At 54.9% G+C, this 16,067-nt stretch overlaps 1 protein-coding gene across 2 annotated transcripts in view; it reads right to left on the minus strand.

Moving 5' to 3' along the window:
- The window catches only part of ADAMTS10 (ADAM metallopeptidase with thrombospondin type 1 motif 10), a 132,592-nt gene that overhangs the window by 54,183 nt on the left and 62,342 nt on the right, over positions 1 to 16,067 (minus strand). Inside the window, exons 1-6 of one of the 2 annotated variants that reach the window (XM_039515613.1) lie at positions 13,510 to 13,645; positions 11,848 to 12,153; positions 9,460 to 9,619; positions 4,593 to 4,810; positions 2,519 to 2,602; positions 1,808 to 1,953 (exon numbers count right to left, since the gene is read on the minus strand). In XM_039515613.1, coding sequence (XP_039371547.1) covers positions 1,808 to 1,953; positions 2,519 to 2,602; positions 4,593 to 4,810; positions 9,460 to 9,619; positions 11,848 to 11,988 — 749 coding nt within the window. In that variant the 5' untranslated portion in view covers positions 11,989 to 12,153; positions 13,510 to 13,645. Of the gene's footprint in view, positions 1 to 1,807; positions 1,954 to 2,518; positions 2,603 to 4,592; positions 4,811 to 9,459; positions 9,620 to 11,847; positions 12,154 to 13,509; positions 13,646 to 16,067 lie in introns of those variants that run through there. The other variant, XM_039515612.1, reaches the window with a different exon arrangement.

Genomic DNA, 16,067 nt, shown 5'->3' on the forward strand with positions numbered 1-16,067 from the left:
ACTGAGTGTCCAGGTAGACGAGGGGCAGCCAGTGCTGGCTGAGGGTGAGCATCGAGCAGCTGTGCCGAAGTCTTCCAAACGTGCCTGTCAGCACCCACTGACATGCCAGTCTCACGCCCCATAAACAGTCCTGGGCTCTCAGGGACCCCCAGCTTTTGTCTTGCTCAGCCAACGTGTCACAGGTGGCTGGATCCAGAACACAAAGCAGGTCCAGCATCCCAGTGCCAGAACAGGTGCGCCCTGTTTGGCCAGGCAAGAGGGCGGGACAGCGATAAAGGATCAGGGTGAACCCAAGAAAGGAGAGGGCGGAAGCAGCTGTTGGGAACAATGGAGCAGGCGCCAGTGGTAAAGCCCCGATAAAAGGGCAGGAGCTGGACTTCAGGGGAGGGTGCAAGGAGGCCTTTAAACGAGGACTAGAGCCAGGAAAATGAGGGGGATGAAAAGTCAAGCCCAAGCAAGGCAGAAGTTCGGTTTATGTTTATACTTTTAGTTTGGGATTTTGTGGGGAATTCCAGGGGCAAGTCCTGAGACTCCCAGCCCAGCAGGACAGGAGAACCTAGAGAGGCTGTCGGGAGAAGGTCTGACAAAGGTCGGACAGTAGGAAGAAAAGCCCATGGAAGCAGCACCGAGGAGCTGGACTGAGCAGACCTTGGCTGGGGGTTGTAGGATCCCTGGGCTGGATCCTGGTGCACATTTCCCCAGCCAACCACTAGTACAGCAGCATGAGGCTGGAGATGGGGACACGGACACCTGAGAGACATCTGGGGCTTGCCTTAGAGCAGAGACTGTGTCACTCAGGACAGGGCCGGTGAGAGATGCCAGAGACCTGGGGGCTTTGAAAGGTCCCCGAAGGAAGTTGTGGCTGGTTCCTGGGAGAAGGCTGAAGGCAGGAGAGCAGCAAGAGGGGTTTGCTGGCTGACTCCACCTAGCCAGAGGGCCAGGGCTGAAGACAGCTGAAGGCCAAAGAGCAGCAGAGGGAGTTGCCTGCTTACATCTAACCCGGGAGCTGAAGCCGAGGGCTGGAGAAGGCTGAAGGCAGCGGGGCAGTGGAGGAACTTATCTGCTGACGTCTCCCCGCTGCAGAGCTGGACCCAGGGGAAGAGTGAGAGGACCGGGGGAGTGAGGGATGCTCCCCTGGTGAGGATGATCTCCTAGAAGAGAGGCAGTGGGGGTCCCACTCGGAAGGAAATAGGAGCAGCTGGAAGGACTTGGGTGGCTGTCCTGGCAGAAGGACAGGAGAGGACCAAGCCAGGTATGGCAGAAGACACCGGCGTCGAGGACCTAGATGCCATGAGATTTTAAGGACTCCATGCTCAGGAGGTGACAAATGGACTATGGGTTGGGACTGATGTTTTGGGATTTTTGCACAACGATTTTGTAATAAACTCGATCGGGAGGGGTATTATTGAGGCAACAGAACCTGGAGTAAAGTTATTGGGTCTCCGAACAAGGGACACTGAGGCAGACGGGCCTGTTGTGCCATGGCATGCCTCAGGGGAGCGCTCCAGGTGGGGCTAGCTGGTGACACAATGCCCCGGGTTAGTTAAACCCTGCACAGTTCTCATATCTGCACTGTGGTCACACTTTCACAGGCAGAACAGTACGGCCCAAAGCACCTGGGCATGTGCTTATACCCCATTGATTTCAGCACATACCCTTCTGGCCAGGCCAGGTGAATTCTGGGAAGGCATCGAAGGACTGTCAGGACTCCCGTGGTTTAGCCTGCGTCCTCGCTGCGAAGCGAGTGGGTTACCAGCCTGCAGCCAAACGGGACCCAGAGAGCACAGCCCAGCAGCGGGGGCCTTACCTGGTGATCAGCACGGCGGTGTCGTGGTTGGCTATGCCGTTCTCAGGGATGGCGTTCCCATTGCCGTTCCGGTTCACAATGGATTTCTGCCACTTGCAGAAACTGTCCAGGGATTTCCCAGCGTGGTGGTTAATCTCCAGGGTGGGCTGGAACGGAAGCAAGAGGAGAGCGTGTGACATGGAGAAGGTGCACTGCCCCTCCCTAGATGAGCGAGGGCTAAGTCCAGCACTGCTTCCCTCTTCCATTGGACAATAGGGCTGTGGGCATGGACTGGTTGGCAGGCAGAGGCGGGGAAAGTACAGCAGAAGATGTGGGACCTGCCTGGGAGCAGAACTGCAACTGGCTCCCTGCAGCAACCCCTTCTCCACTCTGTCCGAACAGAGAATCAAGCCCCCAGTAAATACTTGGGTCCGTTCAGGGGCATGGCAGGTGAGTTCTGATTGAACAAACATGGTCTGGTCTCTAGCACAGCAGGCGTGCTGCACCTGGGAGAACCTGCTTTGTTGAGCAGCACACCAGGTGCACGCTGCATGGAACCCGGACCATTCAGCAGCAGTTCACAGCTTTACCACACAGTTAAAATACAAGATTTCACAAAGCCAGGACAGCATGGCCGGGTCAGGGGGTCATGACTACACTGCACAGCTAGGGTGGAGGGGGGCGGAGTTGGCAAAGCTCCCCCACTAGCCAGAAGCTCTGCTGCCAATTTACCTGGTCCTCAGTGAGAAGAATCAGACGGGTCACAAGGATATTGACAATATTGCCCAGACTTGAGTCCTGGAAAAGTTTGGCAACCTGACCTCCAAGAAACAAGAAAAGACAAGTCTTAAAAATGAGCTCAGCATTGGGGAGATGGCATCTTACGTGCACACTGCTGCTTTCTGCTGGAAAGAACCAGGTCTGCTCGAGCGTTTATTGGTATGTAGAGGTCTCGTCCTCCACTGTGAGGAGGCTTGAACTCAAGATATATGAGCCATCACACTGGGATCTGGATTTCGGAACCTAACAAAGGCCAAGGGTGTTCAGATCGGGGCTCTGGTTCTGCCCTGAATCTAACAGAAAGCGCCACCTCCATGGATCTTCTGCTGGAGCTCAGAGGGTGAAGGTCTCTGGCTTTGGGGCTGCACTGTCCTTGGGTCTGAACGTTGCTGAGGACCATGCATAGGTGCAGGGAACAACGTGGGGAATGTTTTACATCACGTGGAACAATCAGAAACTACACACAGAACAAGCCCCAAGTCTAGCTAAACGGTGTCCTGCAGGGGACGGGGCAAAGAGCCAGCAAAGAGAGGCTTTCACACCTGCTGTCAATAACTTCCCAGCCTGTCTCTTCTCACGGGAACACAGGAGTCAGCACACCCAGCGCATCCCCTTAATCCATCTCACCTGGTATCCTGCCTCTGTTATAATCCACACCTGGTCCTATTGGGTTCTGGGGAGGATGCACCGAGCCCGGGAACTCAAATAATTACGGAGGACAACAGAAAATATAACAAGGGCAGGTGTGAAGGTCAAAGGGTCAAAACAAGGGGACCATGGAGCAGAGAACCCTGGACAGTGCCCACTGCTCCTCGAAGGTGTCAAGGGAGCCAGTGGATGCCGCCCGGAGGGACTCTGCCTGGATGCGTGAACAGAGGGAGAATCAGAAATAGGCCCCGGAGTCACAGAGAACCCCTCAGCCAACATCCTCTCCCCGGTGTTGTAGGCGCCCATTTGGCCATCACTAGGTGCTGCAGAGGAAGGCCTTCCCTGTCCATACCTCACCTGGAGACCTGAGCAGCATTGCACGGAGGGATGGGATATAGTCCTTCCTAACCCTCATGTCAATCAGCTTATGCCCTGAAGCATAATGATGGCCCCTCTGTTTCCCCACGTGTTTTGCCCTTTCTCCTGTCCCATTCGCAGTGCGGATCATAAGGGAGGTGCTGTTTAGAGAATGGCTTTGGTCCCCCGCTATGGGATCTAGCCTATGGCTGGGGGCTTCAACCTTTTTTCATTTGCGGATCCCTAAAACATTCCGAATGGTGGTGCAGACCCCTTTGGAAATCTTAGCCATAGTCTGCAAACCCCAGGGGTCCATGGACCCCAGGGTGACAACCACTCCCCTACAGCACAGCTGTGTGGGGCTAGACTTTGCCACTCCTAGTCAGATACATTCGCACCCGACTCCAGAAGTGGTCTCTATGGGCTACATGTGGCGTGTAATTGCTCCACCCCAGCAACAGCTGCGAAGGGCCTTCTGCTCCCGACACCCCTCACCCTGGGGGTGGGGAGTAAGTCACTGCGGGCCTCCAAAGGGTCCGCCCACTCCCCACGGCTCTCTAGCCTCTCCCTATCCATGTGCTGGCACTGGGAGCACTGGGTCTGCCCCACACCAAACCCGGACCCAGGAGCTGGCTGGGTCGATCTTACCCGCCTGAACAAGGAGGCGGGAGCGGAGCTTTCTCCCAATTACCGTGCCCCGCTTGGCCGAGTGAGATACAGGCACAGTCTGGCCTGTTGTGATCCGCCCTCCCCAGCAAATACACAAGTTGGGTTTTGGGTCACCGTGTTTTAGGCCGACCAGGCCATGTCTAGACTCAGGTTGTGACCTGCCCCAGGGCTGCCAATGATCCTCCAGGAGACGAGGCGCCCTCTGAGCGCAGCACTCTGCAGTCTACCTCCCACCTGCTCCCTGGCAGCCTCTCCTGGTTTGCCGGCAGTGTGGGCACATGGCTGTCCCCCTGGCTCCCATCCTGGGGGCCACAGGGACCGTGGGGGGCCGTGATATGGGTATAACACTTACAATATTCATAATGGCCAGGATGTACTGCTCTATGTCCCGCCGCCCGTGGTACCCCACCATCATTTTATCGGCCACCACGAGGGTCTCCACGTAGCGCTCGGTGCTGACGGATCTCTTCAGGGGCAGCTGGCCTCGCTGGCTGTTATTGCTCGATGGTTTCAGAGGGGAGGGCTTGAGCGTCCGCAGCCACCAAGGTCTCCCCTTCCAGGGCTTCTCATCTGAGGAGAGAAAGGGGCTTTCTGGCTTTGGGGTGTGCTTTGGTGCACGTGAATGAGAGTCATCACAGCCCCGTCCTGCCAGTTCCCCTTGCTGCCCAGCCCTGGGAGCCACCCTCCTCGCCATCTGCCCTTGCACTTCAATGCTGAGGCGGGCGGCACCTTCTGCTATCCCGAGCCAGAGCCCTTTCCCCAGTGTGGCCTGCGCACTGCTCCACCATGGGAGCACTACAAAGAAATAATCTGAAAACAAGGCAACGGCAAATCATTTTCTTCCCCTTTTATCTGCCGGGACCCGAGTTTGAGATTTGGGATTCCCCCTGCAGCAAGAGCTGCAACCTCTAAGGGTACGTCTACACTGTAAAAAACAACCCCGCAGCAGCGAATCTCAGAGCCCGGCTCAACTGACTGGCGCTGGCAGGGCTCATGCTGAAAATAGGGCTAAAAATAGCCGCGTAAAGACATTCCCGCTTGGGGAATGGGGCCTGGGCTCGGCAACCCAGTGAGGAGGGTGGGTCTCAGAGCCTGGGCTCCATCCCGAGCGGGAAGGTCTACATGGCTATTTTTATCCTCGCAGCAGGAGCCTGAGTCCACTGACCTGGGCTCCGAGACTCACTGCTGGAGGTTTTATTTTGCCATTTGGACGTCCCGCGAAGCAGCAGCAGGACTGTAGTATTTTGCTGCAAGCTTCAAGAGCAGTTGGTGCCACCAGCTGGTGCACCGAGCCTTCTGCCCCCCAACTGGCTGCCTCTCAATGGGTTCAACCTCATTGGGCATGCTCCTTCCCCACCGCCAAACACGCCTGGTGACTGCCCCTAGGGAGAAGAATCTTGCAAGGAATTCTGGGAGCTGCGGTCTGCTGGAAGGCTGCGGTCAATGCTCCCACTGACCTCACCGACTGGGAAACCAGAGGCGGGGCGAATTCACGTCCTCTCTGTCCTGACGTGGGGCTCAATCCATAACATCCTCCTGGGTGGGAATGCGGCTGCCTCTGGCCATCAGGGAGAGGTGACTCTCAGTCATTGCCTTGCGGCAGCTTGGGCAAGCCCACTGGGGCTGACGGGGAGGAGCTCTCTGTTGCACACAGGCGAGGCTGGTCGGGGTGCAGGGGATGGGAGGGAGTGTCGCTGCTGCAGCCAGTTGTGCTGTGGTTGTTCTGAGCTGTATTTGGCCTGTGGCTCTTACTCTGTGGTCTTTGCTTTCCAAGAAACAACTGGGAACAGACTCGCGTTCGTCTGGAAGCCGGGGAATGTGGCAAAGAGTCAGCACAAGGGGACTCTGCTGGCTGCCTCGCGTAACGCGGGGCCAGGAGAGTCCAGGTCGTCTCCTGACGCTCCAGCGGGCACAGGTGGGACGGAGCTCGCCTCAGACCCCTCCTCAGGCACCAGCCCTTAGAACTGCGCTTCCTCAGCAGGTCAGGGAGATGCTGGATTTACGTGCTCTGGGTCAAACACATCCGGCAGTGACGTTCAAACTTGCCAAGGGCCTGGGGCAGCAGGGAGCAGCCGCCTCTCTGCATTCTCTGACCCTGACAGAGAACCCTGTAGCGGGGGAGCTTCTCCTTTCGTCTTCCTTTAGTGCGATCAGCAGGAGCCTACCCAGGGCAGCCTAGGGTTGGGATTGTCGCCTTGCCACACACTACAGACAATGGGGATGAATCTCAGATCCCCCTGCTCCCAAAACAGAGGCCCTGGCCTGAAAGGAGAATCTCCCCTCCCACTGCAGGACCTACCACACACACTATGTATTTCAGGTACATATATAATATCCAAGTGTCTGACGATCTTTAATGTTTTCTCCTCACCACACCCCAGGGAGGCAGGGCCGTGCTGCTCTCCCCCATTCACAGAGGGGGAACTGAGTCACAGAGCCTAAGTGGCTTGCCCAGGTTACACAGACCGTCTGTGGTAGAGCAGGGAACAGGGCGCAGGTGACTCAGGTCACAGGCTAACCACTGTTCTTCATCTCTACACACACGTGTGCATACACCACACAGTTCATTAGAATAGGATGCACAATCAGATCATTTAGTCTGTAGGCTGTCTGTGGCAGGGAGCAGTTCTTTGCCAGCTGATCACAGGCCTGTGATTGCACGGCACTGGGGCTTGGTACGGCTGGCACGACAGAAATGATTTGTGATAGCGAAATGGGGCCCGTAGGCCGGGGTTCAGCATCGTTCTGCAGAATGGAGGTCGGCACAAGGTTTGGCAGCTGGAAAGGACACTTCTACAGGCACCCTCTGGGCCATCCGTTTATGGGGGTTCATCACCTCTAAAGGAGTCCTGTCTTATTCTCTTCTAGGGCACTGCTCATACGAGCACCGATGGCGAGGAGAAGGGGGAGGGTCTCCCAGTGGAGGGGTAAGAAAGGAAGGTAAATACATAACTTCCCTCCTTTCCCAATGCCCCCAGAGCCCACGGCGCTTCTCGGAAGCTGTTGTTTCTCTCCTGTGAATGGCTCCGGTGTTCTCACCCTGTCCATAGAGCATCTGACAGCGGAGCAGTGCAAATGTGACTCACACTGACAAAGGGAAGTGTAACGCTCCAGCCCAAACATGGGCCAGGCCTTGGGCTCATCCCACCTGGCAAATGGAGGGCAGAGCCCCAACTTGCCACAGCCGGGGCCACAGATCCAGGATGAGGGGTGGAGCGGCACCATCCGCACGCGGACTGACATTCCTCTACCCAGGGTGTGCCGTGCCCCTAAACATACAGTACCTCACCCCACACCTCCTCACACAAACACATCCACACAGAGACAAGACCCCTACCCCCAACATAGAGATACTCACACAATGCACCTCCCTCCCAGGTCCCCTCCCCCCACAGAACCTCCCTCCTTGCTCCCCCTCCCCAACAGAACCTCCCCCCCCCAGATACCCTTCCCCCCACAGGCACCAAAACTCATGGTACTATAAAGACACACCCACCGTGTACCTAACCCCACACAAAGAATCACCCAATCTACAGTCCCCCCTCACACCGTGCATAGACACCTCAGCTGTGCTCACCCCAACGTAACAACGCTCACCCACCCACCCAGAACGGAGAGGCCCACAAACACTCACCGGCACACACAGATACCCGCACGCACAGGACATGCTCAAGATGGCACCTAAGATGCAAAGTCTGGATCCAGGTCTATGGTTTGGGGGTATCGGGGTCACACAGACACTCATGCTCACCAGTTCAGAGGCTCATTCTCAGACTGTGAGGGGAGGGTGTGCGATGAGGAGGGATTTCTTCCTTTAACCCTAACTGTATATATTCTGGTCTCTCTCTCTCTCTCACACACACACATTTTCAGAACGTTATTCATCATTATCCCCTTGTGCATGTGCACCCTTTAATTACATGAGCACATGCTAATTTTCCACAGCACCCCTGCCTTGCTCAGTGCATGGGATGGACGGTGCTCCATTAACGAGCAACGAGTCCATGTTTTCTTTTCTCCTCATTGTTCAGTGTGGGTCCCTCTAGGCCTTATTCACTGCATGCTATTCATCCAGTCTCAATCTCTCCTGCACCCACTGGCTCCCAGTCTCCCCCACCCAAACACCCAGCCTCAGTTTCCCTCTCTCCAACCCTCCCATCCTACGGTCTCAGTCTGCCCCCAAACACCTCCAAGCTCCTTGTCCCAATCTAATACCCCAGCCCCCACTCCGGCTCTTGTCCCCTTCTGAATTTGAGTCAGGTGGCTTCCTTTTCCCCTGTGCCTGGGCTCAGCGGGGGCGGGGAGAGGAGGGCATTGAGACCACAGTTGAGGCTGGCTCCCAGCTCTCAGTTCCAACGCCTGAACCAAGACCTGGCCCAGCAAGTCCTGTTCAGTGTGGACAGAATCTTCAGGGAATTTAACACCAAAGCTCTAGAAAGTCTCCACCGAGCATGTGCAAACTGGAATTTTTTAAAAGCTTATAACTTGGCCAAATTTGGGTGGATTTTCATGGGGGCAGCAAAAGCCACATCCCTGACGCAAAGGCCACCCGCCTGCCAAACTTCGAGTCCTTGCTACAAAGCATGGGGTTGCTAACGCTTCTCAAAGAAAAAGGTCACCAGGATTTTTTAACGTTAGCAAAGCAACACATTTTTCACTGCACCCAATCTCGGAAACGGCTGAACTGCGTGGGCTGAAATGTAAAGTTACAAGCAACTGGAAACTGGGTCTTATAATGGAAAGTGTCAGGGAACCTTAACAACAGCCAGGTGCTGCCAGCCCTGCCTATAACTATCATAGCTTCATGTAATCCCTGCTGACACCAAAGGGACTCTTCATCCCTGTGTGGTGACTATGGCATGTGTACAGGGTTAGTCCCTGTACGGGCACTTGGAACAATGTCCCTAGTTGAGTCATCTGCCTGGATTGAACTCACGACCTCGGGATCTAAAATCTCTTTGAGCTAAAGAACCAATCCCATTAGTTTACAGGCAGTAGCTGACTCGTGATCTTTTATATGTGGCCTAAGCATTAGAAGAGGACAGAGGTACAGTGCGATAGCCTCAGCATTCCTGGCCTCTCTGAAACAAGCTCGGCAACGCCAGGTTCTCATGGATGGGAGAGAAATCTGGCTCTATCAGTGGGATTATCTAGCACACGTGGAAATGAATATCACAGCATTGGGGAGGATTTGAGGGTTTGTCTGTCGACATCGATACCTAAAACGCCGCAGGCCGCGTCCATGTGCGAGTGCTGGAGGGACGATCGCTTGTACACAACATGGGGGCTTCCCTCGCCTTCACTCCCTGTGCTCACGTTGGCTCCCAGGCTGAGAGGCTCAATGAAATACTCTTCCTCGTCGGCAACGATCACGCCGTGCTGTAAAAGGAGAGAGGGAGGGGGCAGTGAGGAGGGAAGCAGGGCGCTGTCTCCCATCGCAAAACTCCACCCCCAGGGGACAAAGAGGGTCACAGGCATCAGCTGCTGTGGATGAAATAGGAACAGAACTGAACCTTCACACAGAGCTTAAACCAACTTAGCCTTGCTTGCGAGCGTAGTCCAGGGTTGATTGTGGAACTATGACTGTTTTCTGGGAGCATTCATATATTCAGTATTAGCCAAAGTAATACCTAGTTCCCATATGGTCCTTTTCATCCATAAAGCTCAAAGTACTTCACAGAGGAGGGAAACCCTTTAAAGGTATTTCGATGACTAGACCTAGATGTTTCTGAAAATCTCACTAGGCACTTGTTTGCCTCTTTAGGCACCTAAATACCTTTGAAAATCTAGCCTAAAGTCACCCAGCAATCCAGCAGCAGAGATGGGAACAGAACCCAGCTCTCAAAAGCCCCAGGCTGGGGGTGGTGTCTACCCACTGGGCCACACAGGCTCCTCATTATGTTTCATCCTTCACACTAGGTGATTGGCCAGCTAAGGCTTGGTCTACACTGAACATTTAGGTCAACGGAAGAGCATTGCTTCTGGTCCCGGACCAACCTCCACTTCTGATTCCCCTCCCCCGTCCTTGATTGACCATATCTCAGCGGTGGCTGCACAATTCGCTTTCTGCAAACAGGTGTGCAAGCAAAGCTCTGCCCTCGTGAAAAGCAGTCAAGCGAGGGTGGGGGACCACTCGAAATGCAATTCAGAACCAGCAGGATGCCTGCAAATACTTTTCCCTAGAGCCTGCCCGGCTCGTTAGGCCAGACGAATGGTCGAGGTGACCTACAAGGATTTTTGCCAGCCTAAATTCTATGATCAGCTCAGCTCTGCATGGCCTGGGGGAAGCCTCTCTCTCAAGTGCTTATATGGTCGCCATTATCCCGCACATGAGCACCTCACAACTGTGAATGTATTTATCCTCGCCCTACCCCGGTAAGGTACCAAGTGCCGCTAACCCCACTTCACAATCGGCGAATGGAGGGAGAATGGGACTTAGGGCTTTGTCTACACAAACCAGGAGCTCCCAGCAAGTTGGGGGGTGAATCTGCCCTGCAGTAGCCTGCCGCGGACCAGCTGTCCATGTGGATCCCCTGGTGCGCATTAACAGCTCATGAATGCGCTTTGATGAGCCTTTTGGAAACAGGCATAGATCAAAGGGCATTAAAGAACTGGCAGGACAGTCCGTCTGTGGGAGATTCACAGCCCAGCTTGCCGCAGAGTAATTGTGCAGGTAGACTAACCCCAAGCGACTTCTCCAAAGTCACGCAGGAAATCAGGGGTGGAGCAGTGAACTGAATCCGAGTCTCCCCAGCTAATCCCCTAACCACTGGGCCATGCTTCCTCTCGGGGCTCATAATTAAAGCACAGCCCTGGGAACAGTAACCTTTGGGTTTCCTTCCAAGCTCTCCTACTGCTTGTTCTCTGGCAAGTCACATCACCTCTCTGGCCCCAAGCTTCTTGCTCTGTGGGGTGAGACTGGAAATCGATAAAGCCCCCTGAGATTAGGGTGACCAGACAGTAAGTGTAAAAAATCGGGATGGGGTGGGGGTAATAGGAGCCTATACAAGAAAAAGCCCCCAAAATCGGGACTGTCCCTATAAAATCGGGACATCTGGTCACCCTACTGAGATCCTTGCATGGAAGGTGCTATGTAAGTGAAAGAATGATCGGTGGGAAAGTTGGGGTGAGCATTCTTCGGGGGTCTATGCTGCCTCCTTAATAGGGCTCTCTCTGTCTCCTCCTTCCCCCCTCTCCCCGCTATGAAAGCTGAATCAGGGCAGTGTGCACGCCGCGAAGTCCCCATCTCCACCGAGTGCTGGGGGATTTCCTTCTGCACCAAGCTCTGTTGCTCTTGGCCCGGCTCCACCTTTTCATACACAAGCGAGGTAGTGTGAGGTTAGCCTGGCGAGGATTCCAACAGAAAGCCGACCGTCGGCCTGCGAAGCCAGCTGGCTGCTGGCTTTGTGGGACAGGGGGAAGGAGGTCACCGCCGGCTTATGGTGGAACAGCGGGAAGGGAGAGCACGGAACTGCCTGGAAATCGTGTGCTGGTAGAAAAGGACCCTACTGATCTGCCCAGGACATCATCTCTGGGACCACTGCAGAGTTTCTAGTGTGCAGGGGATGCCACCGCCTCTCCTGCCTGTGCGTGTGTGAAGCTCTGACCTTTCTGGGGTCCAAAAGCAGCTGTGCAATGGGCCAGGCTGAGTGGCTTGGGTTGCTGACATAACATCTGGCTGCTGAAAGGGGGCGGAACGGAGTCCTTCGAGATGTAGCTGCGGTTTGTGGGGGAGATGAGCCGGACATCCTGTCTGCGCTTTGCTCAAGTCACCTGCAGAGCAGGGATGGGCTCTGAATAGTCTATCCCGTTCGCTGGCAGCCAGGCTTGGGAGGGTTTGAGCGCCGAGCCGGCAAACGCTTACACGGCATATTGCTAACGCCACTTGCCTCCTTTGTGAAGTGCTTTGAGATCTGCAGATGCAAAGTGCGGTGTCAGAGCTCGGGATTATTATATAAGCTTCATGAGTAAAGTGAAGCACACCTGTGTTTGGAGGACTGGGCCTTGATTTGTCCTTCTTACGAGTTTTGACTCGAGAGGGATCCAAGCCACAAAGTCCACGTCTAGATTAGGCTCTGGATCCAAACTTCCCCCCAAATACAGGGAAGTTTGGAGTTGGGGGGCTAAGTTTCTAAGGGGTTCAAATACTAGGGGGATGGGCTGCCTCATAAAAATGAGAAAGACAGACAGGCTCAGTCTAGACATAGGGGCCAGTAGTGATAATCAGATAATGCCAGAGGTGGGGGATATTCACCAGAGCAGAGATCTTGGGTCTAACTTGGATGGGTAGTGAATTATGTTGACTTCCAAGGTCATTTTCCCGCCCCCCAGTCTTAAGTAAAAATGTTGCAATCAGGAAATTAACCCCGCCTCCAACATCAACAGATAAAAAGGCCCAAGTTCTACTCTTACGTCCCTTGGTGTAAAACCAAGAGTTAATTCCCGTGAAGTCAGTAGAATGACTCTGATTCACACCACTGCGAGAGCAGGATTTGATCCCAAGTATTGCTCATTCCAAAGGTAAAGGCCTGAACAATTCAAGATTCAGAAAGAAAACCAGATGGTTGCACAATAATGAATTCCATAGTCCTTGATGGTCAGATAGAACTGACCGCAAAGGAGGGCCCCCACAGGCTGTCTGTGTGTCTGAAGTGTTTACACAGCTCCAATCACTAGAGTATTTATTAATCACTATTATTATTTGTATTGCAGTAGCACTTAATAGATCCAGTCATGGAGCGGGACTCCACTCTTCTAGGTGCCATGCAAACACCGAACAAAAAGACAGTCCCTGCCCCAAACACCTTACAATCTATGGTATGTATTTGTCTACAGGGATACAATGTTGGCTCATAGGGTTTTCTCAGTCCCGATCGCTACTGCAAGATTATAAACCATGGGGTTCTTTTTGGCAGAGGCAGCAATGGGTGCTGTTTTTTACCCCGGGTTTGTACAGCTCCTAGCACAATGGGGGTCCTGATTTGGATTGGAGGCCTGTAGCCCCTACTGCAATACAACTCATAATAGGAATCATGTACCAGTTAAATCAAATCCTTTATCAAACCCGTTAATAATTAGCGTTAAGGAGGAACTGGAACGTTTTTAAACTCTGTCAAAAGCTCAGAATTCCACGGGCTGTGCCTCCCCGTGAATATTAACGTTAATACCTAGCCTGTCTCCCCCAAAGCGCTTCAAAAAGGAGGGTAAGTAGCATTAGCCCCTTTTTTGCAGATGGAGAAATTGAGGCACAGGGAAGCAAAGTGACTTACCCAAGGCCCACAGCCATTCAACAGCAGAGGAGGGAGTTGAACGCAGGCATACTGATTTGCAAGCCAACTTTCCTAACTACCAGACTGCACTGCTCCTTGTGCCTAGCAGCAGCAGGAGGAATGATGTCTTGTGAACTCAGGTCATGGGAGGTGAGGGAAGGAAAGTGTGATTTTCAACTCTTTCCCTCTGAGCTGAGGTTCTCTGTGGTGCTCCCATGCACCTGGGTCTCGGGGAACCCAAGCAGCCAGTGGATTGAAATATTGCTTTGTGTAATGCAAGGTTTTCAGTTCCCCTTTAGGGCCCAGGCAGAGAGAGCTGCTGGGCCTGCTTTCTGCCGCCTCCAGCTGTTTTTCGTTGCAGGCTTGTTGGCGGCCTTGCCTTGCTGGCAGCTAACAGCCTGTGCATGTTTTGGAATCCTGACCATTCTGCCCTTCGCTTCCGACAACTTAAGTCTCGGTGACTTTTATTCTGTTCAAAATGAAGTGTAGCAAAGAGCACATTGCATGAGGCAGCTCTCGGTCCCGGGATGTGTGCGCATTTGTGGGTAGCGATGGATACGGGAGATAGATGTGTTCAGATCTGCATGTGTGTTCAGATGATTGTGAGTGCGGTGTAGATGTCTCAGTAAGGGTTTAGATATCAGGGTAGAGAGAGTGTGTGTGTGTGTATGCACAGGTAGCTAGCAATATGAGTCAACGTGTATCTATGTAATTATCAGTGGGACATAAGGTGAGAGTTATACATCACTGAGTGGGTGTGAGCTGGTGTAACTTACATGCTGAGGCAGCGGTGGGTGCACCAGGGAGGAATAGCAGGAAATTCAGAGAACAAGGGATGGCCTGATTTATGTTACCCCTTCTCAGCCTCTCTCCTCATGTCAGTTGCTTTTCCTGCAACACCCATCCAGCTTCTACCTCCTTCATGTACAACGTACGCCAACTGGCACCAGCTTAGCAACATCTAATGTACAGGCCACTTTACATCTCCTCTCAACTTTGCTCCGTGTGAATGGGTGCAGGAAGTCAGAGGACATGTACCTGGCATGGGGCATGTCGGCCATAAGGAACAATCTTGCACTGGCCCCTGGGACAGGGTCTGGATGAACTAATAGGTCTTTTCCATCTGTATTTTACTGGAGACAGAGGTAGCAGGTGAGAGAGAGGAAAACAGAGAGAGAGAGAGATGGAAGGGGAAGAGGTTTGGGGTTGTATGGGTGGCTGCTGAGTGAAATGTTGGGGCCTGAGGTGTCCTGGCAATTGGTGGTGGCTGGGGGGGGGGGGTGCTGGGTGGAATGCTGGGATCTGGGGGTGCCCTGGCAGTTGGGGGTGGCTGAGGTCTCAAGGTGTCGGGGTGGTGACAGGTGACTCGGCCCGGGCTGCCGGGTGGAATGCTGGGGTCTGAGGGTGCCCTGGCAGTTGGGGGTGCTGGGGTGTGAGGGTATCGGGGTGGTGATGGGTGACTGGGGGGCTGCCAGGTGGAATGCTGGGGTCTGAGGGTGCCCTGGAAGTTGGGGGTGCTGGGGTGTGAAGGTGTCGGGGTGGTGACGAGTGACTGGGGGGCTGCTGGAATGTTGGGGTATGAGGGTGCCCTAGCAGTTGGGGGTGCTGGGGTGTGAAGGTGTCGGGGTGGTGACAGGTGACTGGGGTCTGCCAGGTGGAATGCTGGGGTCTGAGGGTGCCCTGGAAGTTGGGGGTGCTGGGGTGTGAAGGTGTCGGGGTGGTGATGAGTGACTGGGGGCTGCTGGAATGTTGGGGTATGAGGTGCCCTAGCAGTTGGGGGTGCTGGGGTGTGAAGGTGTCGGGTGGTGACAGGTGACTGGGGGCTGCCGGTGGAATGCTGGGGTCTGAGGTGCCCTGACAGTCGGGGTGCTGGGGTGTGAAGGTGTGGGGGTGGTGACAGGTGACTGGGGGTCTGCTGGGTGGAATGCTGGGGTCTGAGGTGCCCTGGCAGTTGGGGGTGGCTGAGGTCTGAGGGTGTCGGGGTGGTGATGAGTGACTGGGGGGGGGGCTGCCGGGTGGAATGCTGGGGTCTGAGGGTGCCCTGGCAGTAGGGGTTGCTGGGGTGTGAAGGTGTTGGGGTGGTGACGGGTGGCTGGGGGGCTGCCGGGTGGAATGCTGGGGTCTGAGGGTGCCCTGGCAGTCGGGGGTGCTGGGGTGTGAGGGTGTTGGGGTGGTGACGGGTGACTGGGGGGCTGCCGGGAGGAATGATGGGGTCTGAGGTGCCCTGGCAGTTGGGGGTGCTGGGGTGGTGATGGGTGACTGGGGGGCTGCCTGGTGGAATGCTGGGATCTGAGGTTGCCCTGGCAGTTGTGGGTGCTGGGGTGTGAAGGTGTGGGGGTGGTGACGGGTGACGGGGGGGCTGCCGGGGTCTGAGGGTGCCCTGGCAGTCGGGGGTGCTGGGGTGTGGGGGTGATGACGGGTGGCTGGGGGGCTGCCGGGTGGAAGCTGGGGTCTGAGGGTGCCCTGGCAGTTGGGGGTGCTGGGGTGTGACGGTGTGGGGGTGGTGTCGGGTGACTGGGGGTCTGCCGGGGTCTGAGGGTGCCCTGGCAGTTGGGGGT

This window comes from Mauremys reevesii, linkage group 26 (assembly GCF_016161935.1).
Source record: "Mauremys reevesii isolate NIE-2019 linkage group 26, ASM1616193v1, whole genome shotgun sequence".
Taxonomy (NCBI): domain Eukaryota; kingdom Metazoa; phylum Chordata; order Testudines; family Geoemydidae; genus Mauremys; species Mauremys reevesii.